The sequence below is a fragment of the Neopelma chrysocephalum genome, unplaced genomic scaffold (assembly GCF_003984885.1).
Source record: "Neopelma chrysocephalum unplaced genomic scaffold, ASM398488v2 Primary Assembly neopelma1_96770, whole genome shotgun sequence".
NCBI classification, from domain to species: Eukaryota; Metazoa; Chordata; class Aves; order Passeriformes; family Pipridae; genus Neopelma; species Neopelma chrysocephalum.
In genome coordinates, this window is record NW_020925414.1 from 1,094,005 (window position 1) to 1,120,427 (window position 26,423).

Sequence of the window (26,423 nt, forward strand, 5' to 3'; positions counted from 1 at the left end):
AGACTTATCCCACAATTCACATACTACAGGAAAAGAGAAGCTCTTGATGTTCTCTTGTTACTCTACTAGACAAGCAGGCTTCACTGTTTACACAATCATTTCAGACAGACAACCAGCAGCTAGTGCAAAGTACACTCACCAGAGGAATAGTGAAATACTAATTCACAGCTCCTGCTGCTGAACGTTTGTGGTTTCTGTTAACTCTTTTGGATGCAAGCAAGCTAACAAATGAACAATCTGCTATGGACTGACTAGAGCAGAAAGGTTTGGGAATGATGCCTCAGCTACCAATAAGGAATGGAGAAGTCATCATCCGTCCTCTCTTCCTACTCCTCCTAGAAGAATTGGAATATTTTGCCAACTCACTCAAAGTTAGGCAAAAATAAGCAGTGGCAAGCCAGAAGGAAAGGAAAACTTGAGCAAAAACAGAGGCTGCAAAAGCAAAGAGATCAGAGATTCAGAGACTGCTCGTTCACCCCCAAACTTTATCGGGGTTATAGCACAACCACCTATTTCATTGAGCCTGCTTTGCCTATTTGCAAGAGAAAACAGCCAACTGGCAAGTCATTATCTTTATAGGTGATGAAGAAAGTACCTTAAAGGCAATTCAGTGGCATTAAAGTATATACTAGTATACTAAAAGTAACGTGCTAATCACAAACACCAGTCACAGGAAGACACCTTGACTTTGATCTCTCTTCAGTCATAGACAATAGAACTTGTTCTTGTACATCAAATTTACTTTGCTGGAACACCAAAACAAGCCACTGTATCCCAATAAAGAAACTGCATGATATGAAGCCTGTATCCTTCTGCCCTGCACAACTACGTTTTAAAAATATGTATCTTCCTCAACGGTGTTATGTGAATTAAGAAGAATTTTGCTATTTTCGTACTCAAAGGAAAAATCACCTTTACAGTTCAGGCACCTTTACTGAGTTACTACTCTTAATATTTATTCAGAGGGAATATTACAAAAGATACACACAACTAGCTGACATCAGACCTACCAACACCTCAAAGCTTCAGAAGGCAGTTCTGTACAAAGTCATTCACTTCAGAAAAACTGCCATTAAGTAGCTCATAGCAAGCTTCTGTGTCGAGATTAAATTAAATGCCAAACACTGCCTAAAGAAAGACTGCCTTACAAAGAGGCACAGAAGAAAAATGTTAATATTTAATTAGAAAGTTTTAATATTTAACCAGTTCCACACATATTTCAGAGATCTGCAAGTGCTACAAACTGTGAAGTATATATATGCCAACTCTTATATGCATCTCTCAACAAACATGAATGAGATTTAGTAAGCACACAACTGTTTAGTTTAACCACTTAGTTTAACCTCAGCTTAGTTTAACCACTAGTAGTACTCTAAGTGCAAACACTCTCAAAGTTGTGAAGAACCTAAGTTATTTTAAACTGAAGAGAACTCTGTTTTCAGCATGATATACAGCAAACAAGACATTTCAGTCAGCAAGAAATATCTTACTAAGCTCAGGTTAGAAAGTGAAATCTTACCAAAACTAACCATAACTCAAGAGCACTTTACTCATTTAGATAACCAAGCCTAAGCCCATTGGTTTATATTCATGATAAAAAATACATGTATTTTAATACTATTTTTGATGCTGAACAATAAAAACTGATTACTATTTTTCCCTCAAGCTCCTGTGTTATAACAGAGTAGACATATGCAAAGAGTTGAAAACATCAGATTTACATAAAACAGTACTGGAACACAATATGCAACAATGCTTGCCTAAAACATTTTCAGCCTCCAATCATAATTTACAGGCTTCCAGAAACAAAGGTTATTTTCTTGGGTTTAATCTTCTAGAAGTTTGTTCAAATGCTGTTTTGAACCCACTTGGAACCCAAACTTACACATCCCATTACTACAAAAATTTCCACAGGTTACTCCTTAATCTTCATGTGTGAAAAAATTAACTACTTCAAACGTTTTCCATTCCAGTTTTAAACTGTTAAGGAGAAAATGGAAACAATTGCTGATTACTAACTTCTGTATAACTTCTAAAAGCAACCTTTAAAAACTTTCATCTTACACCCATCTCTTTAACACACACACACATTTAGGTCTGATCTATTTGGGGATGCTGCATACCAAAGCTATTTTATACTTCAGATTAGTATAAAATAAGAAGAAATGAGAACGGAGGATATAACTAATCAGAACAACACAATATGCATAGCGGAAGCACACTATGGATTTTTATACTGTCTTCATTGTTTTCAATGAAATAGTAAACAAATATTAGATTTGTCTTTTAGACTGCATAACCAAGCATGCATCCCTAAAAATTTTCAAAACTAACCTCAAATTCTACTATAACACTGGAATAATAGGCTCAATTCAGAACATATGATTTTATATGCAACACTATGATTGTCCTCTCTCCATTCCTTCTTTGCATTTCTACTTGCCAATTTAATTTATGTAAATGAGACTAGATGGTACTAAGTTTGCCACTAATAATTGTTTCCAACCAATCTAGACATTCACTTCTGGGTTACAGCTTGAGAGCCTACTGACCTCTTCCAAATTGCTGTAAAACTCACTGCAATCCGACTCTCCCCTCTCAGTGGCTTATTAACTGTAAAGTTAATAACCTCAGGCAAATGGCCTGTTGTAGACACATGACCCAAGATCATCAAAACCACCCTTTCAGATGTAGGGCCAAATTTCCATAGCAAATCCTGAATAATTTCCTGGGTCACTGCATATAGGTCATCCACCTGCACAAGACAATGTCCCACTCTAATCTACCCTACCCCTCTTTGACCACTCACTAAACTATTTTTTGTTTACAGCTTCCTGTGCATAGAAAAGCCTCAGCTGGAAGTAGAAGCCCCACAAGTGAGCTCACACTGAAGTGAGCACTTCAAGGCAAGCTCTGACCAGAGAGGAGAATTCTCTCACATCACTCTATAGGGAGAAACAGGGGTAACAGAAAAAGGAAACCCAACAATAGCTGGGAATACAAATGTAACAGCAGATCAGTTAAGAGATGACAAACAGATCTTGCTTCCAATATGGAAGTCTGAGATTTCAAAGCACAGGGAAGAACAAAAGGTAAGTGATCATTATGCCACTGTTCCCCCATGCTACTCTGATACAAGAAAAACCTATTTCTTTGTTTAAGCATAAGCTAACTCATTTTTCAGCATCCCCAAACCCCAGAAAATTTTATTTCAGGACCATTTCAGTCATCACAATAAACTCAAATTTTCTCCATGTCCCTTTTTACATTTGAGAAGGATTTTTATACTCATGAAGAAGTTAAACTAAATACTCAGAGCCATGCACAGATTGAATTTTGACTCCATTTTCATGCTGAAAGTCATAGAATACTGTTTCCCAAAGCACCTGAGAATGTGCAATTTGTTTAAAGACTCATTTAATTTGAAACTTAGACAAGCATCTTTTGACAAGTAGAATAATAAAAGTAAATACCACTTTCAGTGAGCTGAAGCAAAAAAAAAGTGAAAACACTTCACACCCCTGCCACAGTGTAACCTGTCGGTTTCCCTTCTTATGTTTTAAGTTAGAATTTAAAAGAAGATGAAATGGTAAAGATTTATTTTTGGCAGTTACTTCAGCTAACTCACCACATTAAAATTTGAAAAGTTTACAAGATACCAAGACAATTCTTTTATCTTGGGGGAGGTAGCATCTTCTTTGTTTCAGTTTGTAAGGTTGTTCTACTACACGTCAGATCTTTGAAAAGTCAGTGACATTTGAAATTCTGGCACACATGCTGTTAAAAGTCCTTTTCCCCCCCTTTATTTCATGAAAATCCTCCTTTTTTACCCTGCCTTTTTTCCAAACTCAAGTTGATGGTCATATAGAAAGTGATCATTACAAGTCTTCAGAAGGACATTATGCATTTGCTAGAACAGAGAAGAATTATATCTTACTAACAGATATTCTGACTCTACAGAGCTACTCACAGGCCATCCAATAATAAGTGCTTAGGATAAAATAAGAAAGAAGTCAATAGAAGTCTTCTAAACACAATTACAGTTATTAGTAATAAAAAAGTGTACATGAAACATACTCCTCCACTTTAATCTCTCAGAGAACAAACTGCAATTTGTCTACTTAGTACCTGCATGAAGTTCTGCTCATTTCAGGATTATCTGCTAACCAGATTAACCCTGGTTGGATACCAGGTGTCCACCAAAGCTGCTCCATCACACCTCTCCTCAACTGGACAGAGGAGAGAAAAATAAAACAAAAGGCTCATGGGCTGACATAAGGACAGGGAAAGATCACACACTGACGACCATCATAGGCAAAACCAATATCAAAACTCACTGTTTCAAGTTAAGAAACATGTCATACAACAAGTATATGAGGTTAGTCAAACTCACCTTCCCTCATTGATTGTTGCTTTGTCCCCATGACAAGTGAAGTTCTCAATGTAACCCAGACTACAGTTGATTCGCGTCCAGTCAGGTTTGCACACAGCAAGGAAGTGAGGACGCAGTCTACCTATGGAGTACTTGGCAATGTCTGTCAACGACTGGCTAGCAGCTGCTCCAAAAATGAAGGTTCCAATGGCTTTGTAAATAGTAGCTATATAGTTATTTCTGACAAATGAATTTGAGTGCAAATTATTGTAAAAAACTGAGAGAGTCTCTCCTAGGATTATCTGAAAGAGAAATAAGGACAGCAAGTTAAAGACAATCACTTTAAAAGAAAGGTATTACTCTATTTTTGTTAATATTCAGACAAGCAGCTTCAGAAATTAATTTTTTAATAAACATTAATCTGCAAATTTAAATTTTCCAAGAGTCAGCTGTAACAATGTCCGAACTTTAAATGCTTTCATGCAGAAGAAAAATACCCTTTTACCTTACCCTGCTTCATATTGAATTTATTATTAATGATTTTCAGAATACTTATTAAAACAAAGCCTTCTCAAAATCTCATTTACCCATACTACTTGGCATGACTAATTAGAGACATTTTTTCCAGTATAACTTTATTCTATGTTGAGTCTTCAACTAATCTTCTGCTGAGCAAAATTTTTCTAAGTTTGTTAGGTTTTTTGCGAAACCAGAAACTATTCTGAAGGGTCAAGACTTTATTTCCAGATGTAAAAGGCCAGGTGTTCTAACAAAGAAATTTGCTGTTCCTCAGGAAAATTACATCCTTTGGGGAGAAAAGAAAACTAATATGAGTAGAGAAAGACAGGTATTAGTGAGGTTTTTCTAAGGACTTTTCCCCCCTACATTTCCAAGGTACATGCATCAAGAAAGATTTGATTCTGTTTTCCTGCAGAAAGTTTTTCCTTACATCAAGTACAAAACTTCACCCCAGGTAATCTGGATATTGAACCAGATGGTCCCATTTTGTATAGAAAGGTTCAGCTCATACAGATGATCAGAAGCATGAGGGACTGTATGTATATATACAGTTATCTTTAACAATCATGTAAAAATTAAATTATGGCTCTGTCCATCACTTGAGGGTGCTAAGTCCTGGATCCCAGCAAAGCGGAGCTTTGGCGAATGAAGCCATTACTTAGACATGGACACCTAGGCACACAGTAGCTGTCAGAGGCTTTGCACATGAAGGCAGAGAACACCATCAGATGCGTGACACTGAAGCTTTGCACCCTCCATCCATACCGAATGATGGACTGAAGCAGAGAAACACCAGACCACGGACTACAGCTGAGAAAGCTTTCAGTAAAGTACATTCGCAATCTATCTAAATCCAGAAAGTAACCTCTTAAGGAAGATAGCTGAGCACTAATATCACATGACTGGTAAGTAATGAATCCCTTTCAAAGAACATTCCTATAAAACCCACAAGAAGGTCACTTACCTCAGTTGAGGTGACAACTCAGTCTCACTGAGCACTGAGTAAAGGACACCAACATTTGTTTTTACCATCTGACTATAAAGCAGTCTTGACAGAAAAGCATGATTTCACAACTAAAAGATGGTCCTCGATGTTGCAAACATAATTTTGTTAGCTAAATGTTCATACAGGCTCAAATGGAGATTGGATTAATTCAAAGAAAATATATCTATTAAAAATTACTATATTCAGTGGAGCCTCTTCTGAGTCAGGAAGTCCCTGAGCCGCAAATGGCTGGTAATCAAGCACTGAGGGCAAAACATCAATCTCTCCTTGCTCTATTCTGTTCTTCTTTACTTGTCTAACTGCTCTAGAAATGAATTAAGATATATGGGCTTCAGTTGAGACTAAGCACTGATGCTCTTAGGTAATACTGACTATCAACGATAGTAACAGTGTGAAAAAAAATATAGTCCTATCTTAAATGGCAGGATCTTTAGCATAAACTACTTGACAGTTAATAGAACACACAAAACCCCTCAAAATTTCATCTGCTCCAGAACTATTTTTGTAAGTTTTTGAAGCAGCTTGTCTAAGAACAGGGAAACCAGGTAAGTCACAATTTCAATTCTCAGCCCATGTTTCTATAGGTACAAAAAAATTCCACCCAAGAGCAAGCAAGCAGCAAGTTGACCTTTATGTTGGAACCTTGATAAAAAAATCCATGTAGCCCTTATACAAGATAGAGTTAGATTGCCACAATATCCCTCCTAATTGTAACCTACTAGCCCAGAGAAACAGCTGGTCAATACTGAGGTTTACATCTTGCTGCACCTTCTCAGTTTTGATTTCTAAAATGTACTTGGATAAATACTTATTCACCTAAAAATCTTATTTGGTATAAAAGAGTTTTATCTCTGCTCAAAGTGTGGCGCTGATGAGCTTGGATGTCACCCAACAAATTTATAAGTGTAGACTAAAGCTTTTTAGCACATGTGGACAGGGATCTTGAGGCCCCTGTTGAAGGGCCATTATCAGAACATCAGATTTAAGACATTAAATGGTTAACTGAAGAGGTCCGACTGTCCACTGTGCTCACAAGGACATGCACCCACCACTTTTTGCCCCAGGACTGGTATTCTTCCAGAAGCCATTTGCACTGAATGTGCCTCAAAGAAAGCTGCTGTTTTCTGCCAGGCTAAGGAATTTCACTAACTTATTCTGGTTCAGACAAGCCACCAGAGGTAGCAGCAGACAGGGCAATAGCAGGACGTCAACTTTTGTCCATACATATAATTAAATATTAAGGATAGAGAGTCACTATATGCTTGAGACAGTTCAGCTGAGCTAGGAGCTTTGGTCAAAGAAAGAGAGATTCCAAATTTGTAGCTGCAGAGGCAATCTCTCCATCTCTCTGATCTGGTGTGAAAAGGAGAGAAAGAGAGCAGTACCGTGTTTTCAGCCAGGTTAGGTGCAGTGTGAATGTGAGCCTCTGCATTAATATAAACACAAACAGGCCCAGTGTTTTATCCTGACTTTCAGGGAAAAAAAACAGGAAAAAGCTCCCTGGCTACTTATTCTTTTTATTCCATTTATGCTTTTGATAAGATGTGATTGGAAGCCATAATGTTTTTCTATTAAACAGGTTAGCATTTGTTGTTACACTTTTACACACAGAAGTATTCTCAATGACTTTGTAGCAGATAAAATGCTGATTTAATAAGTCACGCACACCCATATTCTGAAAGTAGCAGGTCCCAAAATAAAAAGACTTGAGACAGTCACAACACACTATTAGTGTTATTCTTAAACAATATGGTAAGGAAAGAAGTTTTTCTCTCAGACTATAGAGTTAAGCCACCATATTTCCAAGGTTCTAAGATATTCTTTTTCTGTTCTGTAATTCTTGCTGTTTGACCTTAACTAAAGCAAACCTTTTAGCTATTCTTGCCAGAACACCATTTCTGCTGCTTTTAGCACCTGGTCTAAGGACATGTTTGTGAGATTGAGACATCTTATAGAATATCATTTTAGAGGTCTGTATTAACAGATTGCCCCTCCTCCCACTTCCCCACCCCCACTGAAATCAAAAGCAATGAAGAAAAGTTGAACTTACAACAATTATATTGAAAGGAATAATTATTCCTGCTAAAAACTTATAAGATATGGTGTCCTCTTTGTATGGATAGCGGATGGATTCATCACTACAGAAAACTCCTCTCTGGAAGGGGGTACGTCGTGAACTGAGAATTGCAAAAGGCAAGCCAGCTGGCAAAAAGGAATACAAAATACATTACAAAAGCAAAACAAACTCTGGCGATGATTATACCCCAGCATTTCCAAAGAGAAGTGCATAAAGATGAACAGGCATGCAGAAAGTTAGGTTATGCACTTCCCTTGGCCAATGACTACTGCCTTGACTTTGCAGCTCCCAGAAAGTATTGCTGAATGAAGGAGAGCAGGGCAGAATTCCTCTCACCTTCATGTTTGCAGCACATCAAGTATGGAAGCAGGCCGAAACTGTGACTGAGTAAACAGCTCAGTGACAACCACCAAATTGCTCAATCTGCTGCTACTGTCACAGTTATTGACTATTTCTTTATATTCCAGTGAGCAACAGTTACCCCTGTATACCTTCTCTGGACAGCTTTACAAGCCAGAAGAGCATAAATTAAATTTCATGAAAGCAGAAAAGAGGTGCTTCTCAGGGAGTGCAAGTGCAGAGGGAGTTTTTGGGAATATGGAAAAAAGGAGATTACACATGCATGCGATCCCCTCACTTCCACACACACTGGACAGCTCCCTAGAAAAATGTCACTGCACAAGCCCTACGGCCTCCGGGCATGGGGATTTTATTCCCCTCTCTTGCAAAGAGGATGCCTTTGGCTCAATCTAATATCAACAGGACACAACATTAAGACATGCATGCTATTGCACATCAAGATACCCATACCATGAACCAACATATTTGAATGGCAAAGTTTTTTTTACAGAAAGCTCAAAATAAGATACAAATTACCACAAAGTAATAGAATCGCATTTCTAAGTCCTGTTCCTCCATCTCTGGCACACACACAACGTTTGCACAATCTGTGTACAGAGATGAATAGTCTCAGAAAGAAATAGTTGTATGAAAAAAAGAAGTAGGTGACTACCAAGAATGATCAACAAAACAATAAATAATCTTCTTTAACTTAGCAATGCACAGCCAAGTGTCACAAAAGCCCTTGATTTTGTGCTCAGAATTCAGCAGTGCTGCACATAAAATGCATACCACTTTAGACAACCAAAATTATTTGGGGGAGACATTCCTATCTACCAATAAGGGATCAGAAAGATAAAAACAGCCTCCACCCTTCCTTCGCTCCAGTGAAAGATGTTGCTGCATTCTCAGTTCTCTTAACAGGACCTCTGTGCCAAGGCATAGCCTACCTCTTCCTTTCCACATACACAGCTAGCCCCAAACAGTGTGTACACTTATTACTTACAAAAGTAAAGATGCAAAGAACAGGAAAAAAGAGAATTAAAAAAAGATACCAACCAAGCAGCAAGAGAACTGTTAGGGAAGAGACTTATTATCGTTTTCAACTCTCTTCACCCTTTGTTTTCACCCTTGAGGTCCTCCAAACTAAGCCCGACTCCTGGGACCATCACTAGTGATACTCACCAAATTGTGGCTTCACCAACAATTTGCTAGCAGTTTTGTTCTTCACACCATCAAGTGCTTAAATGAATCATCCAGTTCAAAAACAGGTACAGAAGAACAAATAACAAACTAATGGCTCGTAAGTGAAAATTCCCTTGAAGTGAACTCTGATGAATCACACAGCTTTACTCCACAACCAAGCAGCTACAGACTTACCATATGGGACCATGAATTCCAGCTAAGCCTGTTATAAAGAATCATGTACCTTCTGTACTGTTACAATCCTAAAACCAATAGTATGCAAAACCTCCTCTCAAAGTGGCAGAAAAAAAGCCACTGGCATTGTCCAGTTCCATGCCAGCAGGACTTACAACTGACCTAGCTCTGGAAGCCATCCAAGTACACTAACAAAGCAGAAGGACAGCAGGATGAGCTAAGAGGCAAGCCAGAGACTCATCAAAACACTGCACTATTCAGACATCAGCCAGCACAGGGTCCTTGAGCAGGACTCTGCAGTACAGTGCAAAAACATAGCCTTTCCTACCAGCAAAAAAATCCCTCTTTTAATAGGAAGAATAGCAGAGTTTTGAAAAATGCTGCAGCCGAGACTTCATTTCTGCCCTTCCCTTACGTTGGTATTGTGACAAATGTCATGATGTATCATCAGTTGTTTAGTATTTAGCTGACTTGAGTAAGGGAGGAGGCAGAAATATGTGCAGCCATCATGAGGGAAGGTGACTTATCAACATAATGCCATGGTGTTTCCAACACCATTTATTCTGTAAGATAGGTATGGAATGAAAACTTCATCCTTTGCCCTGCACATCAAGATTCAAGACTGTATTTGAGAAAAGCATATTCTTTAGATCTCCAAAACTGGAGAATTAGGCATACACAGATTATCATTGTAAAGCAGTTGTTCCCAAAATTAATTCACCCTAAAAAAACACTTATCACAGCTTCAGCACACTGCCACAAATACTTGTGATTACAATTAGGTAGCATCACTGACATCATATCACTAGCTCTGCATCATCCTTTTTAAAGACCTGCTCTGTGAATAATGGAGTCATGGTGGCTTACTCCTCATTTCCTCTTACCCACTCCTGAATATTTCTCAAGATGAAAGACTGAAAATTTTCAGAGTGATGGGGTTATTCACATGGCTGGGGAGAGAGGGGGGGAGTTTTTTTAAATGTAATTGCCAGCTGCTAAATCAGAAATGGAAAGCAGTGGTACATGGATCATGGGAATGAAGTCCCCTGTGCAGTGCTATGTGCTTTTCCATGCAAAATGAAGCTGTTGGATGTGTGTATGTGCATGTTCACTCTTCAGCAATATTGAGATTATGATGTAATTAGCCTGTAATTGCTCACATCATCTTCCTGTATCCAGATCATACAAACAACTCAAGGTTTGTTTTTGTTTTGCTTTGTAAGCAAGTATGAACTAGCTAAAATCAAGTTATTAAAATGTCTTCTCTTCCATAATTTCTTTACACCTCCTTTACTCTGAGTCTTAAAGTATTAGGTATCTGGTAACCATTAAGTTACCATTAAGCAACCATTAATTGGAAGAGCTATGCACTGAAAAAAAGTTAAAACCAGCTTATATTAAAGTTAAAAAAAGCTAAAAAAGCTTATATAGTGAATGTCATAAAGTGTTTCTGCAGTTTCCCCCAAGTGCAGAATAGATTTAAGAAGTAATTCCACCAGTCATTTGTCTTACTGCTGTTCTAAGCACATTTCAGTGCTGAAAGGAGACATGCTCTATAAAAGCTTGAGAGAAAAGTTTAAATTTCTAAAATACAGATTACAATAAAACTGATCAGATTAACTTTACACTGTTAAACTAAACTGAAGTCACAGAACTACAACATTTGTAATTTATCTTTTGCTCAATCCAAGGCAATCATAAGCCTGAAAAGCCTTTTAATGTCTTTTTGGTTAAAATACTTTCCAATGTCAATATCTAATCCCTCAGAACATGCTCCATATAGCTGGTTTAATTTATGACTTTTAAACACCTGTGGATTGGCTTCACTATTATTAGCTGGTGGGAGGGAGGAGAAAAGTAGAAGTCAAAACAGAGGGGCAGCAACTGTTTCTGGCAAGTGAAACCATTAAGAGAAACTTTCCACAGTACTTAGCATTTTGTTCTGTTCTAAATGAATCAGCAAAATCTGGTTTTGTGGGATTTCAAGGTGTTTTAATTTCTAAAATCAAAATTATGTCAAATATATAACTTAAATACTTACTGCAATGAAAGTCTCTCTCGCTTTAAGACAATAAAGAGGCAAGAAAAATAGTTTGGCTTTTTTACTAGTACAAGCAGGATAAAAAAGCAGATCAACTGGCCTAAGTGATAAAGAGGTAAAGCCTCTCACTATAGCAAGTACAATAGTAGGGTTTCTCTATAGTTCTGATAGACACGTTACTTTTTCACCCTGACAAATATCATGATTTCAGAAGACAAGAATAAGTTTTTCATATTACAATAGCAATTTCCTAAGCATGAAAGTTCCTGGTACAGGAAGACTGGATACGACTGGAGATATCAAATGATACTTGTCTTCATAATGGTACAACTACCACTAATGTCAATTTCTAATTTCACAGATACAACTGAGGAAGCAATTTTAACAGTAATACAAGGGGGCAGCACACTTTGACAGAAGATTTATCCAAATAAACATCTAAAGTAGTTTTTCAAGCAAAAGTAGCAAGGATTCAATACTAGTTCACTGCAAAAAGAAATCCTGTCCATGTGTCACGGTCACATTGTCACAGTAAGTTAAAAGAAAGCTTCTACAAATATCCATTTTGCTCCTAAACGAGCTCCAATTTCTAAAGGTAGAGTTTGGCACATTAAAAGAGAGAATTAGTAAAAATTAGTTGGGGTCAGTTTTACCTGAAAGCTGAAGAAATTGAGGAGTTTAAGTATTCCTTTTACATAGTAAGTGGAGCAAAGGAGCAGTAAAGGCTCTCTACTGAATACTTTCCATATGACAACACCAAAAAGCATCCCTGATGTACACTTCATCTTCTAAGTCAATTGTAACACAGTGAAGAAATTGCCTAAAGGGAAAATGGCAACACATATGTGAAGAGAAATTATAAGGTTGGGAAGAGGTTACCTGTAGGGTAATCCCAAGGATAAAGCCAACCAGCCAGTGTTAGCAAGTGCATATGCATCCTTAATGAATAACTAGCAGATGTACTGCTGACAGAGCTGGCAATTCTTTGATATAGCAGAAGATCAAGGGCAGCCAGTTCTGCCAGCAAAACAACTCAAAGACTGAAGCAAGAGCACAGATGGGGATTTGTGCAGTAATAAGTTGAGAGTCATGCACTTGGACATTTAACAACTCTGTTGAGCTGGGAGCTTGTCAGTTCAAAATAGCAGGGGGAAAATAATATCTGCTTCCTGCGGCTTTTGTACATCAATGTGTGACCATTAAACAAGTCTTTCCAAAGGCATTAACACTTTTAACCAGTTGACAAAAATTTCTTCTGAAACCATACTCAATCAGAATTGGTAAACACATTTGATTTCAATTCATCTATCCTAAACGCAGACAGAGAAGGACTGCTAGTGTACAGTCTTCATCTCAAAAACGAGAAGAGTTTGGTTTTGCATAATTCAGCAGAATCCAAGGGCTGTAAATCAGCCAATTGCATAGGCTGATATCAGAAAAAAAAAGAGCAATACTAATCCAACAAGCAACCAAGAATTAAGGAATTACAAACACAGCTGGTAATAAAGATATAGGGAGAAATATAGGCTTCTGAAATGTTTCAATCAGAATATAAGAGGTAGAAACACAAGTAGCTCAACTAGTAAGACTAAGTATTTTAAGCAATTATAATACACTTGTCCAAAAGTCTGACTCATACAGCATAATGGATTAGATTTCCTCACAGAGTGGAGTGATTTCTGACTGATTATGTTAGTTTTTCCCATAAATATCCCGTATAACACAGGTCTATTTCTTTCCAAATTTCTAATCTTGATTAGGTTTCTTCACTGTTACTGGGCGCAAAGTTGATCTCTCCACAGACCTAAAAGTTGACCATTATCACTCTAAAGAGAGAACATCAGATTATACACATTCCTCAAATTGTCCGTTCCAATCTCCTCAGGAAGGATATCCCTTGACACCCATCCCATATTTCATCAGCTATGTTACTGCTATCTTTTGTATCTATCGCTCCGAGTTCCCTACTTTGCTGCCTCACCGCACATACTCTCCTCCAGGGCATTTATGACTATACAGAACAGGGCAGACTACTGGAGAGCTCTACTTGACACCTTCCTCCCTTGCAAAGGTCAAGGAGTACTAACTCCTACTGTGCACTTCTCAGAGTCCAATGAATTATGTATACATTTAAGGATTCCTTATCTAATCCCATGACTGTTTAGTTTCTTAAGATTTTGGTGAAGTAATAACTTGAATATACAGATCTAATTAATGAGATTTTCTTTAAAAATGCTGCCTTTAGCCTGAGTACTCCATCTTCCTAATGTATCAAAGGGATTAGGATGAGAACAGATGTGACTGACACCAAGAAACGGGGTATGTTTCTGACAGATTATGAAGTTCAACAACATTGCCCAAAAAGGTCTTCAATGCCATAAATACACCAAAAAACAATGAAGATAACACACTAACCTTTTCAAAAGGTTTACCAGGTAAGAGGTAGAGCATAAAAAAATTACTTATAAGCAACCTGAAACCTAAAAGTTAAGTTGAAATCCACTCCTATAAAACAGCAGGTTTAATTTCAATTAGTTGCAAAACTATCAGAGGGGGACATAAAACTTTGACACTGCTGAAAAAATGAAGAACACATGTACCAATCTAACAGTCTTCAATAAATTAGTCCCCTGATTTATTAGTCTCTACCACAGCAGTAACTATATTTGTCCCTGAAGACAAATTAGCCCAGTAAGTGCTAATTTTGGTTAATCAACTAGGTGCTGTCAATCAAAGTTTCCCTGCAAAATTAGTCCCTTTCACAAGCAGAGCATAAAAGATTAGTTTCTTTTGCCAGAAAAGAAATCAGGAAATTGCCTCTAGAGTATGACTGTGCTAATCTGTAGGAGCAGAAAGTTTTGGTCAGAACATTGGTATAAGGAGACACTGCCAGAAACATTAAGCCTAATGTCTAATAGGTTAAAGCTGGCACAGGAGCAAAGCTATGTAGGTCCCTTTTGAGAAGGCATCAAGACATTAGTTTTTGCCACACCAAACTTAGGAATGTTTTGGTTTTGCCTTTTGTTTGTTTGTTTTGTTTAAACTAGTTAGAAATCCATGTGACCTGGCTACCTAAATATCTTTTGGATGTGTTGAAGGTGGAGAAATTAAGTCCTACAGGCTCATCGTGTTGTTCTCTCTCAAAGAAATCCCAAATAGCAGAGGTCATCCCAGAGAAGTGACTTAAAATACCGTTTACTAACAAACACTTCCCCTGTCAGGAACATCAGCATTTGCATTACCTGTTTTGGTAGCAGCAAGTTGTGGCAAACTACTTACTTTCCCAGAAACTCAGTGCACTACTTTGGCTGAGTTAGAAGACCTGAACTCTTGTCCTCTCACACATCAGTCCATCATACAATAGAAACCCACCAGTGGGTTATGAACATTCAGCTCCCAAACTGAGCTGCCAGGCAAAGTTTTGGCAGGGAATTACAGAAACCCTTTTGAGAACTTAGTACAGGGAGCAGATGAAACTCAGTAACTCTCAAGTTGCTCTGTTGTTCTGCTCCTCTGGCAAAAAAGTTGTTTCAGGTTTCCCTTGCTCTGTGCTTCTCCCTCCCCTACTCTCACCTACTCAAATCTAAAGGAAGCTGCATGAGTGTCACTGAAGGTAGAAGTTCCAACAAACAAGATGACTAAAGAAACAGGAAAATCAACTTGGAGGTAAAGTCACCAGAAAAGACCAACTGAATGGGATATCTACAAATAGACATGGTTGGACCTCACTGAAAGAGAAAGACTGACATTAATTTGTCAATTATACTTGAAAAAGCTGGTCTCATGCAGACAGCTAAAAACCAAAAATGCCAGACTAAGTACATTTGAAAATATTCCCAGAGTTGCAATCTATGGACACTAACTCCTAACTGGCCATGACCTTTAAATTATACAGAGTTACTTTCTAAACATCTCTATGAAGACTTGGGAAGGTAGAAGTATCAGAAAGCTCTTCCTGCATTCCTTAAGTGTCAGATATCATGGATAAGTGCTGCTCTGGGCACTGGCCAAGCCATCTAGACAGATTCATTTTTCAAGAGCACTACCAAGGCTTGTTTGATCCTAAATCTCAAAAAATTCTAATACAAAAATTGTGCTTCCCATCAAAATAGAACAATTTGGAAAACTGAGATGCAACATACTATGAAGTGGCACTTGGAAAAGAATAAACATGAATTTCTTTCCCAGACACTTTATTTCCTGATAAAGGGTGACAATGGTATCAGGAAGGGTTCAGAGCCATAAACAGAATTATGATCTCTAAGAATATTATTTTAATTTTTTTTTTTTTAAGATTCCCAAGAGTTTCTAACACATCTGGTAAATATCCATAAAATGTCACCTAAACAAATCCATGTTCATGTAGCCAAGTTTCTTTTATGCACAGAGGCTTAATAATCTATGCAGGTTTGAGGTGTTGGAGTTTTTTTGTTTGTCTGGTTTTGGTTTTTATTCTCCTTTGAAGTTATTTTATATACCACTGTGGCCTACCCTAACAACCAAACAAGATCTTTTATTATTATTATATAGCAAGATGTTCAGGCCACTTCTTACTACACTTTTAAGACAAGCAAGGTGATAGAGCAGCAAGGGGCATGTGCATAAAAATACTTTGAGCATTTCAGCTTATATTTCATTAGGTTTTAGCGACTAAGGTCTAAATAAGCAAACAGCAATACCTGTACACTGTTAAATGCTAAGGGGAAGGGCTGTAATCACTGTACTACTCAATTAACTATTTTTTTCCACATTGCAGATGATTCTTTTTGCTTCCCTTAGATTTCTACCACAAGTTTTTCTCTCTCACAATGTGACAGATTGTAAGAGAGGTGTTAAGTCCAACTACTTCGGAACAAGTATCACGTTTGAGGGGAAAAAAGTTTGCACAAAAGTGCAATTGATAGACTTTTTACATAGTATTAGACCAAATTTTTACCATCTTCTACCAGTTCCTTCATTGAGAATTCTGTTCCTTTCAGATGTCTCATGTCAGGACAACATTTTTTACTGGATGTGGGATAATCAGTGTTGTTGCCCAATAATCTTTCATGAGTGAGCTGTGTCCCTGGTGAGGATATTGAGTCTGGAACACACTACTTCCAAAAACTTAAACTGCCTGGGAAAAAGGTCTCAAGTCTTGATTGAGTCATACCAAAACAAAAAACAAGTCTGAATGTCAGATTCCCAGACTGATCAACTTTCCCTGTCCATTTTGAATAAAAGCAAGCTTGGAGACAGAAATCATTGAACAGGAACCTACTTTCAACTCAGGAAGTTGTAATATCCCACGTCATTCTCTCTAGCTCCACAGCTTACCCTAGTCCTTAGTTTCCAGTAGCCATGGAAGATTTGTCACATCTTGCATGAGACTAAAGAGTTCTCTAAATTTAAAATGCAGATTAAGAAAGCCAGGTTAGAATGTTAACTACAGAGAGCAATTGCTTTAAGCTTTGTAAAATGTTCAGACTGAAAAGCAAATGGTCTGGCTAGGCTGTATTGTAACAGAACTAAAAGTGCTTTAGAATTTTTTCTTAAACCTCTCAGCATGGAGACCAGAAGTGATTGTTCCAATTATCTACTCCAGGCCCCAGCACAAAGCCAGGCAATGAAAATTCACTGCCTGACCCCTACAAAAGTATCATAGCAGAAAAATACCAGAATAGACTGCAATCACTGACACATCTAATTCTAAGTTGTAACTACAAAGGTTATCTAAATTATAGTCCATACTACTCTTTAAATATTGAGATTTAAGTGAATTAGCTCTAAGTTAGATGTTTCTCCACTGCTTTAGAGCCAGGAAAAAAACCACTCTTAATTGACTTTATATCACATTAACAACTTCTTGAAATGGAAGATAAGATATCAAGCAACTCAACAGATTATCAAACTGCAACTGGAACACCTCTTTAAAAGTCCAAAAGTGCACAGAGGAACAATTGTTAGTTCACCTGTACACTTATCAATTAAGGAACAAAGGAAACCCACTGGAAAAGAAATTTTCCCAAAGGTATGTTGAAGATGTATATACTTGTTAAAATGACAAACTTCAGACTACTTTCTTTAATAGTGAAACTATACTAATGTTATTGTGTCAACCTTCAATTTACTGCACAGGCCTAATGCAAGCTTTAATGAATAAGGATTTAAGGGAAAATTAGAGTAGTACACGTAGAGGTTCTGCAGGTATCTGTTTACTTGTTTTAAATGACTGCTTCCATCCTTAAACCACTTCACATAATAAAACGTTATCATCATCTTTCATATGTCTTGGTCAACCACCACAAGCAGAAACAAGATGTAGTTTCAGGTTCAAGACTATTCTGCACAGTTAAATTTTGGTTCTCTAAGTCATATCAAAACGTTACTAAAAACTGGGATACAAGCAGGCTTCAAATATCATTAGAAAAACCTAGAGAAGAATAAAATTGCTCTTTGTCAAAATCATGTGGTCTTGAAAACACTGAGCCTCTTTTCTACAAGCAGTTAGATTTTCAGTCTCTGTATCCTATTTTGAAGGGTATAAAGAGTCATCACATTACTTTTAAAACTAATAAAACCCACTGAGTCAAAATTAGATTTATATCCGTAGAAAGTATATGGAAGCAACAGTCACTATTTATAGGTATGTGCACTCCAGTATAGTACTAAGTTTTAACATTACAGGTGTTCAAGTTAACACACTAACCCATTCTGAGTGAGAGATGTGCTTATACCATAGCATTTTGGAAGCCATTTTACTCTCCAATGATCAAAGCCTAGACTAACACATTTTTCTGCTCCTAAAACAAATAAAATTAGCAACTCTAGCAGTTAGAAATTAGTTCCAGATTTTCTGTGCAAACAAAGCAATAGCACCTTTCACATGCATATCATTATACACACATGGGATTTTGCCTATATAGGCTGTCTTCAAAGCACAGTTACAGTAATGAGCTCTTGGAAGGCATACATTTTACTCCCATCACCAAAGCTCCCTATATATTAGCTACTTACAGAGAAAATGGGCAGGGTGAACCCCACTGTGTAGAGGACAGTGGATGTGATGGTACTGTCATGGAACGGATACTTGATGCTGTCATCATTACAGAAAAAGCCTCTCTGATACGGTTTTATTTTGGCCAAGTTTAGAACACCAAGGGGTAAGCCAGCTGTTGTGGGAGGAAAACAAAAAACAAAAACAAGAAATACATGTGGTTAAATAAAAAAAAAGTCACTTTTAAACATGCATGGAGGAGGCTACCAAACATGCATAACTCAAATTTCCTAAGTATCATGCAATGCACACACTTACCTAATCCTGTTTATAAAAATTTATCTCTTTTAGAAGCCTATTCCAGAAGGACTCCGAGGTTGTTCACAGATAGAGTTCAAAGTCCTTTCATCATTAAGGTGAGTTGCCACACACTAAACCAAGATTACACTCAAGAAAAAGTATTTGCCACTCACACAACTAAATAGTTATTGAGGGCCCCCTCCTTTCCCACCACCTCACTACTTTGGCTTGTATCTGAATTACCAGCCTTGGTCTGTACACTATAATCTGATCCGTGTTTACAGATACCAAGACAAAAAATACACACAGATTTTGCCATAATTACGGAGTTAAAGATTTTATGCAAGTAGTTTTCATGCAGGTAAGGGGTACAGGAGAACTGCAGAGACACCAATTGGAAATATGGACACTGGTGTGTCTGGACTCTATCTCTTGGTAATGAGATTTATACCTTAAGAATGCATTTACACAGCTTTTGTACACTTTGGAAGATTTCTGCATGAAAATGTCCAAGTTATTAACATGGAAACTGAGACTCTGGTACAAATTACAACTCTCAGAACTTACACTGTGTGACATATTACCTATTCCCCCTCTTACGAGTTCACTTGCACTATACCAACAGTCATGTCAAAGAAGCCATCAAGGCTTCTGACAGCATTTGACCAAATACCACCATGCCCACTCCCCCGCTTCCCTTTGATCTATTGACCAAGAACTAGACTAACAGTGGATAAATAAGGTAATGCTGTAAGAGCTGCAAAATCCTGAAACAAAACAAAAAGTAGATTTTGGTTTAAAACAAGGTAAAAAAGGGCAAACTAAACCTTATATTTTCCATAACGTTCATGCAACATGCAAATAGATGGTCTATATGTAAATTAGAGGGTAAGTGCAATTACCGACACAGAAAAGACTAGTCAGGATATAAACAACCTGCTGTACTGAGAACAAAACACATTTCAAATAAGTTAATATGATGAGTGATTGTTTTGATTTCTGGTGACACTTGTTGACTACAAGGTAAGTAGCTTAAAGGGGTTTTAAATGAGCTTATTCCTATATACTTCATTAGAAGAAAAGACATCAAGAGAGAAACAGTAGGAACAGAGTGATAAGTCCTGGGCCCTTCTTTGGGCTGCTAAGTTGCAGCGCAAAGGCTTGTGAAGTGCATATTGAAACTGTATGCGTTTGGTAATACTCTAGGCTTTCAACTCCTCTTCTAATAAAATTGCTATGGTCACAGAAAGCAATCTGGGAGGAATTTAAATCCTCTTATGGAGCACAGCAAAATTTTTTCCACAAAACATCTGAAATATGAAGAATATACATCCACACTTACTGATGCTTACCATCCCATATAAAAAAAACATACAAAAATGCAAATAGCAGTATGCTCATTTGACTTTAAGCACAAAGTTTTTCATTAAGTAGCATGATGTACCATCAAATCAACTGCATCTCAAAGGTCTCCCTCCTTCCTTCCTCTGCTTTAATGATTGAGAAGAGAGCTGAAGCTTGACAGGTAGCAGAAGCAGACAAAACAGAATTGCAGCCCTTCAAATATGAAGGGGGCCACACTGAAGAACTCATGTCAAAATTCCTCCAGCTGTATGTTCACGTGCCTGGAGACAACTTTCAGCTACACTCAAGGCCACTGCAAGATTCCACTAACACAACTCAGTCAGTGTTTCCTATCTTTATCTCTGCTACTGCATACCCAGCACCAAAATGATGGGAGTGGTAAAGCCATTACCTAATTGATACAATCCTATCTTCTCAAAAAAGTCATCAGATTTTCACAGGCAGAAATATCCTCATGCTTAACTTAAGCAGCACCTTGTGTTTTGCAGAAGTGGACTACTTAGACATAAATACCTGTTTTCCAAGAAAAGACACTACAACCTAACATCAAGAATTTTTCTGTTTTGTTCAATTACATTTTCAGCCTTCCAGTTCAACATTTGAGCCAATATTGCTGGTTTTACAGTAAGGTTTTGAGGTGGTTTGTTTTGGGTTTTTTCCTAGGTTTAACTTCATGAAGGCTGGCCATTTCATTTTTACCAGCTGCTGAAATATGTTCTCTAAGAGCTCCAGTTCAGAAACTAGATGGCATGCAATTCACATGCAAATGTGCCAAAGAGTTCTAAGCTCAAAAATTCCAAATTTCTTGCCACCAAAGTACACAGAATCATGAGTCGTGGTTTTTTTTCAAGGAGAGCAATTACATGAGTGTACATGAAAAAGGAAGGTACCCTAAGTCTGACAACTGTTTTAAGGCAGTTTTTTTAAGCCTACCAGCAAAAGTTTGAATATGAAGGGAGAATTGCTCACTTTGTAACCTAGGTAAGGCAGAATTTCAAGGACTTTTTTTTTTAATTAGGGATAATTCCTGCCAGTAAAAGCTATGCGCTCAGTCTTCATTAAACAGATGAAAGGAACTCAAGATTTAATTTTTTTTTCTTCTTCATGTGAAATCTGTTTATAAAACTATTTTGTGAGAGCTTTTACATAGTTATACTATTTACTACTGCCTATACATTTAAATATTTCTTCATACATTTTTGTTCTTTTCTATATCTATTTCACTGAAAGAAAAGGATGCACCTTTTTGTTAAATCAGATTGATCTGTCTACCCTATGCAGTACTTAGAAAGTAGATTTAAAGTGTGTTTTTACTTTCAACAATGAGATTCTGGGAAGGGGGAAAAGGAAAAGCAGCAAATAAAGAAGTCAGATGAGGACAGTTTCAATAAGACTGCAAAATTAATTTGTATAGGCTATAGTAAAAGAGTAGAAAAAAAAGGAAGTTGGTTACATATCTTACACTGCCCACTTCCATTTTTTTCATTACTTTTAGGAGTTCCTATGGCAATCCAAATGATGTACTCCTTTCCAGAAGCGGAATAGAAGACTTTGTGAAATGGTATTTAGTTGATCATTAACCTATCCCAAATAGTAGTTTACTATTGCTCATTTTACAACATGTAATACATGTAAGCAAACAGTCCTGAAGTTTTCACTAGAAGAGGAAAAAGAAAAAACCCCACTACTAATGTACATAACAGGCCAGTATTGGATCAGAAGTGCCAAGCACCTCCACAACCTTTATGCAGGCTGACTGTACACTGAAATTCTGAGAAATGTATATTTGTTCAGTCTCATTAGTTTCTACAAATTGGAGGAAAGAGTGACCAAGATCTAGTGCAAGATTACAAGGCTGAAAGGCAATCTTGTAGATCAGCTCTCCTTGTCCTTTTCACAATATACCTTCTCTTCCTTTTTACCCAGACAGTACCAACAGTAATGTCCAAGAATGCTCTTCTAGGTAACTTTATACCTTAAGGGATCCTAATGGTTTAGTTGTTATTCATATCCTCTATAGCATGACCGTCAGCTATTAAAAAGCACTATTACTTGAAGTTCCGCATGCTTCAGACCGGAATTTCTCAGATTTGGAGTTTCTCTATTTTTTGTTAAAACTTATGCAGTTGATCTTGTCAAGATACTAGAGACCAACGTGTTCTGGGCCATTTTGCAAGGCAGTAGCAGGAAACAGACAGCAGTCCTCTAATCTAGTTTCTCTCCCTTTTAATTATGCAGAGAAAACAACTTGATCACTCAAGTGCTCTGGAACTGTTATAAAATGAGGCATTTCTCCTGTAATGGTCACACAATCAGACTCTAGCTAACTGATAGGCCAGGTTGGATGGTGCTTTAAGCAACCTGGGATAGTGAAAGGTGTCCCTGCCCATGGCAGGGGTATTGTAATGATGAATCTTTAAGACCTCCTCCACACAAACTGTCCTATGGTTTCATAACCCTGAAAACTACAGACGTAGTAACAAAGTTGAATAGGAAAAGACACTGCAGAGATTTGAAGCTTTTACCTATGAAAGAAAGGTAAAAAAACCATCATACACATGAACAAAACCAAAAGCAAACAGAATGGAGGGGGAGAGAAGAAATGCAAAAATGATGCTTGAGTTACTGAGTAGGGATTGCAGGGAAGGAACAGCCTTAAGTTTGGGCTAGACCAGGGCAACATTTGTACAGAGTGAGGTTAAGCTAGTTGAAATAGTTACAAGGGGCTATGCTGAGTTCACAAGGAGTTTCCAACTCTAATTTGTAGGTTCAAGCCCATTGTAGTGTAATTTCCATGGAACACCTACAGTAATTCACAGTAATATAAGTAGCCTTAAGGAACTTTTTAATCACATCTGGCTGGACAACATGGCATGACACAAAAGCCTTTGAGGAAGGAAGGAAAGGAAGTCTATAGAGACTGGGAGACTTAGGGAGGAAGTCCCTGTGAGAACTATCCTCCACTCGCAGAAAGGGAATGTCAAAAATAAAATACCAATGACCAAGGGAAGAGGGTGAAGTTTTGTTTTTTTTTCCAAAGGAAGATTGGTTAGTGAAAAGGTGTTTATGTTATTTTTCTACTGTTTAAGCCTAAACCAAAAAACCCACCACATTTAAATTCCACAGTTTCTCCCTCAAATGGAAGTGATGGATACCAAACTATCATCTTTTTACAATGTGCGTAACACCACACTATTCTGATTTGTGGCATTTATCACACTTCTAATTTTAGAGTTAGATGCTTAAGCTTCTTAAACTGCTTAAGAAGTCAGATTCTGACACTCAAGTGTCCATGTAGCTTTGCTAGCAAGCTGCATATTTTCCTTAAACAAGGAAAAACCAGCATTTATAGCTGAATTAGCAACTTTTACAGCAGTTGCATAAATATTTAAGACCAGCAAAGAATATTGTTGTTTTGAAAGGTTTTTGTTGTCTGAAAGGAAAGAAACTCAGGAAGTTTCTAACCATTTCAGTGATACTGTACTACCTGTTTCAGAACCAGATGTGGTGCTCACAAAACTCAGCTAAGCTTTCAAGATCAACTCAAGACAACCTAGACTGTCTGGTCCTCCTCCAACCTCTGGCCATCCCCTTCCTTGTCTTGGCATTAGTTTTTCACACCAAGTTTTCCAGAAAGAAAAAGCCCATGAGCACACAACACAGGTTTTTCAGGGGCACTTGGTCATCTGGTTGAGTGCATTACTGTGAGAGCTGGTTCAAAGGACAGATTAGGAACATATAGCCAATGGTGTGGAAGAAAGGAGAACTAGGACAGCCTGGGACAGATCCGCTTCCAGAACTCATGAAATTGTTTCCTGGTCAGTGGTGCTTTCTCCCTCACAATTTTAAGTAGTTCCAAGGAATGCACTGTATTTTGTAAACATCCTTTCTTTAACCCAATTGGCCTCATTGTCTGTGGAAGCAACTGAATCTCCACTTGAGGCTCTGTGCAATCTTAAACTCATGCTGAATTGCTGTTTCAGGTTCTCCGAGGCACATTAAGACTCCATGCTCCTATCTAGTCCTCTTCATTAAAACAAATGAAGTTGTCTTCACTAAAACAAATTAATATCTAGAAACTAGGGGAAAGGCAGTTACCCTCAAGGAAGACCATGGCATTCTAGCTTGATTATTAACCAAAGATTTTTCCTCATATTGCAATAAACTCACAAGTAAATGCGAATTACAAGAACCTATACTAGGCTAACTTGAGACTGAGAAGAATTTTTATGTTTCTTTAAACTTACCTGAAAAATAAGGTCAATATATTCTGCACTTGATATGCTGACATAAAGTCAGCTTCAGCTTTCGTAAACAAATACACAATTTACAGTTAAGGGGTCAAACAGTAATTTGATCTGTACTGGAGAAATAACCTCCATACAACATGGCAAATTGTGAGCTCAAAACAGATCAGTTACTTTTTACAGCTCACATTTTATTAGACAGGTGATGCTGCTAACCCCACAGATCGATAAATGTCATAATTTCAAGCTAAACCTATACATCTGGTAATCATGACTGAGAGCAAGGGAGAATTTAAGTTCTCCCACTCTTACACTTGTATTTCTGATTTTAATTTCAGACAGGACAACCATGTTTGCTTTGCTCTTCATTTTTCAGTGTACAGTAAGGAAGTATGCAAGAGATTTAAACAAACTCAAGGTAATCTCATGCTGCTGGAGAGAGTTTAGAAGCATCTATAAAAGACTGTTCTCTGCAGAAAAGCAGATGTGCTGAAATTCTTTTTCCATGAACAGTCAAGAGAAAGAATCAATACCTCTTAAGATAGGAGGTTCTGAGAACACAAAAAACTACCAAGAGGAAGAAGACATTAAAATAATGAGAAAACATTTAGATTTCTGATACCTAGAGGTAAGGGATGTACAAAAGAAAAATCAGTGCACTATTTATTTTCAGTAGCTGAGATAAGTGGGTACCTCACAACCTAACTCCTATCCACTTTAAGAACTTTATCTCACTTTTCTACACTAAGGAATGCAAAGCATTTCTAATACCAGCACACTGATTGTTCTGATAACACCAGAAGCTGTGATAGGCTTCAGTAAACAGGATATATGTATTTAAAAGCATGCACAGCATTCTAATCTCTCCTACTATTCTACTTGCAACTTTATGCTATTATATTTTTACTTTTTCTCTGATCTGTGACTTGACTAGCAGAGAAGCCAGATCAACTGAGTCCCTCACCACACCTTACACTTTTGGTTGTGCCAAGGCAAGGGGGGTGGAGACAGGAAGCAGAGGAAACCTTCCTCTGAGTTGGAACAGCCTCAACAGACAAGCATGCAATTTCTAGTCCAGTCAATTAGTAAGACAGAACTACATCATATTCCAGTTTCTCTGCATTCAACAGTTTAGTATTACACAGGAGCACTAGCTCAGTCATCTATATTCCCAATCCATTAGAACAGGTCAAAACACTTACATAAAAACATTAGCATGGACAAATGTATTCTCCCTTATATCTACATTTCATTCCAAAAAACGGACTTTTAGAAGCACTACCTGTTACTCTAGAAACCATGCAATTCTCTCTTCTGCGACCACTTAGAGAAGTGCAAATGCGAAACAAAAAATGCAGAAGCAAGACAATAATATATCTTATCCTGCTCTATTGCTTACAGAGAGCAACATATTCAGGTCAAGTGAGTCAACTGCAGGTCACAAGCAAAGGCTGTGCCCTGGGCTCTGCTCTGATCAGAGGGAAAGAAAGCTGAAGCTAGCCCAGGGATGGACAGGCACCTGGAAGTCATTAGCAGTTCACCGAGTGCAGCAGAGGCTAACTGCCCAATTACTGACAGACCTGACAAAGATTTAACATCCCCACACTAATAGCTAAAACACACTGGGGGATCAGAGGCAGGGCAGGTGGAACAGGAGAGGTCAGCAGTTCCTTGTGTTTCAGTGCTGCTCATGGGATGGGGAAGAATCCAACCGGCTGCAGCCAGAGCAAACAAGAGTGACTTTTCCCACTATAATCCCTCCTGTTTAGGGGAATTAATTAATCACTGCTTGCATTACATG

At 37.7% G+C, this 26,423-nt stretch overlaps 1 protein-coding gene across 3 annotated transcripts in view; it reads right to left on the reverse strand.

Annotated features, from left to right (window-relative positions):
- PLPP1 (phospholipid phosphatase 1) overlaps positions 1–26,423 on the reverse strand; it is a 57,674-nt gene that overhangs the window by 22,126 nt on the left and 9,125 nt on the right. The window contains exons 2-4 of one of the 3 annotated variants that reach the window (XR_003538530.1): positions 18,731–18,885; positions 7,948–8,099; positions 4,394–4,674 (exon numbers count right to left, since the gene is read on the reverse strand). Coding sequence is in view for 2 of the 3 variants with exons in the window: in XM_027709356.1 (XP_027565157.1) it covers positions 4,394–4,674; positions 18,731–18,885 (436 nt within the window). In the remaining variant the exon portion in view is untranslated. The remainder of the gene's footprint in view (positions 1–4,393; positions 4,675–7,947; positions 8,100–18,730; positions 18,886–26,423) is intronic. The other 2 variants (XM_027709357.1, XM_027709356.1) reach the window with 2 other exon arrangements.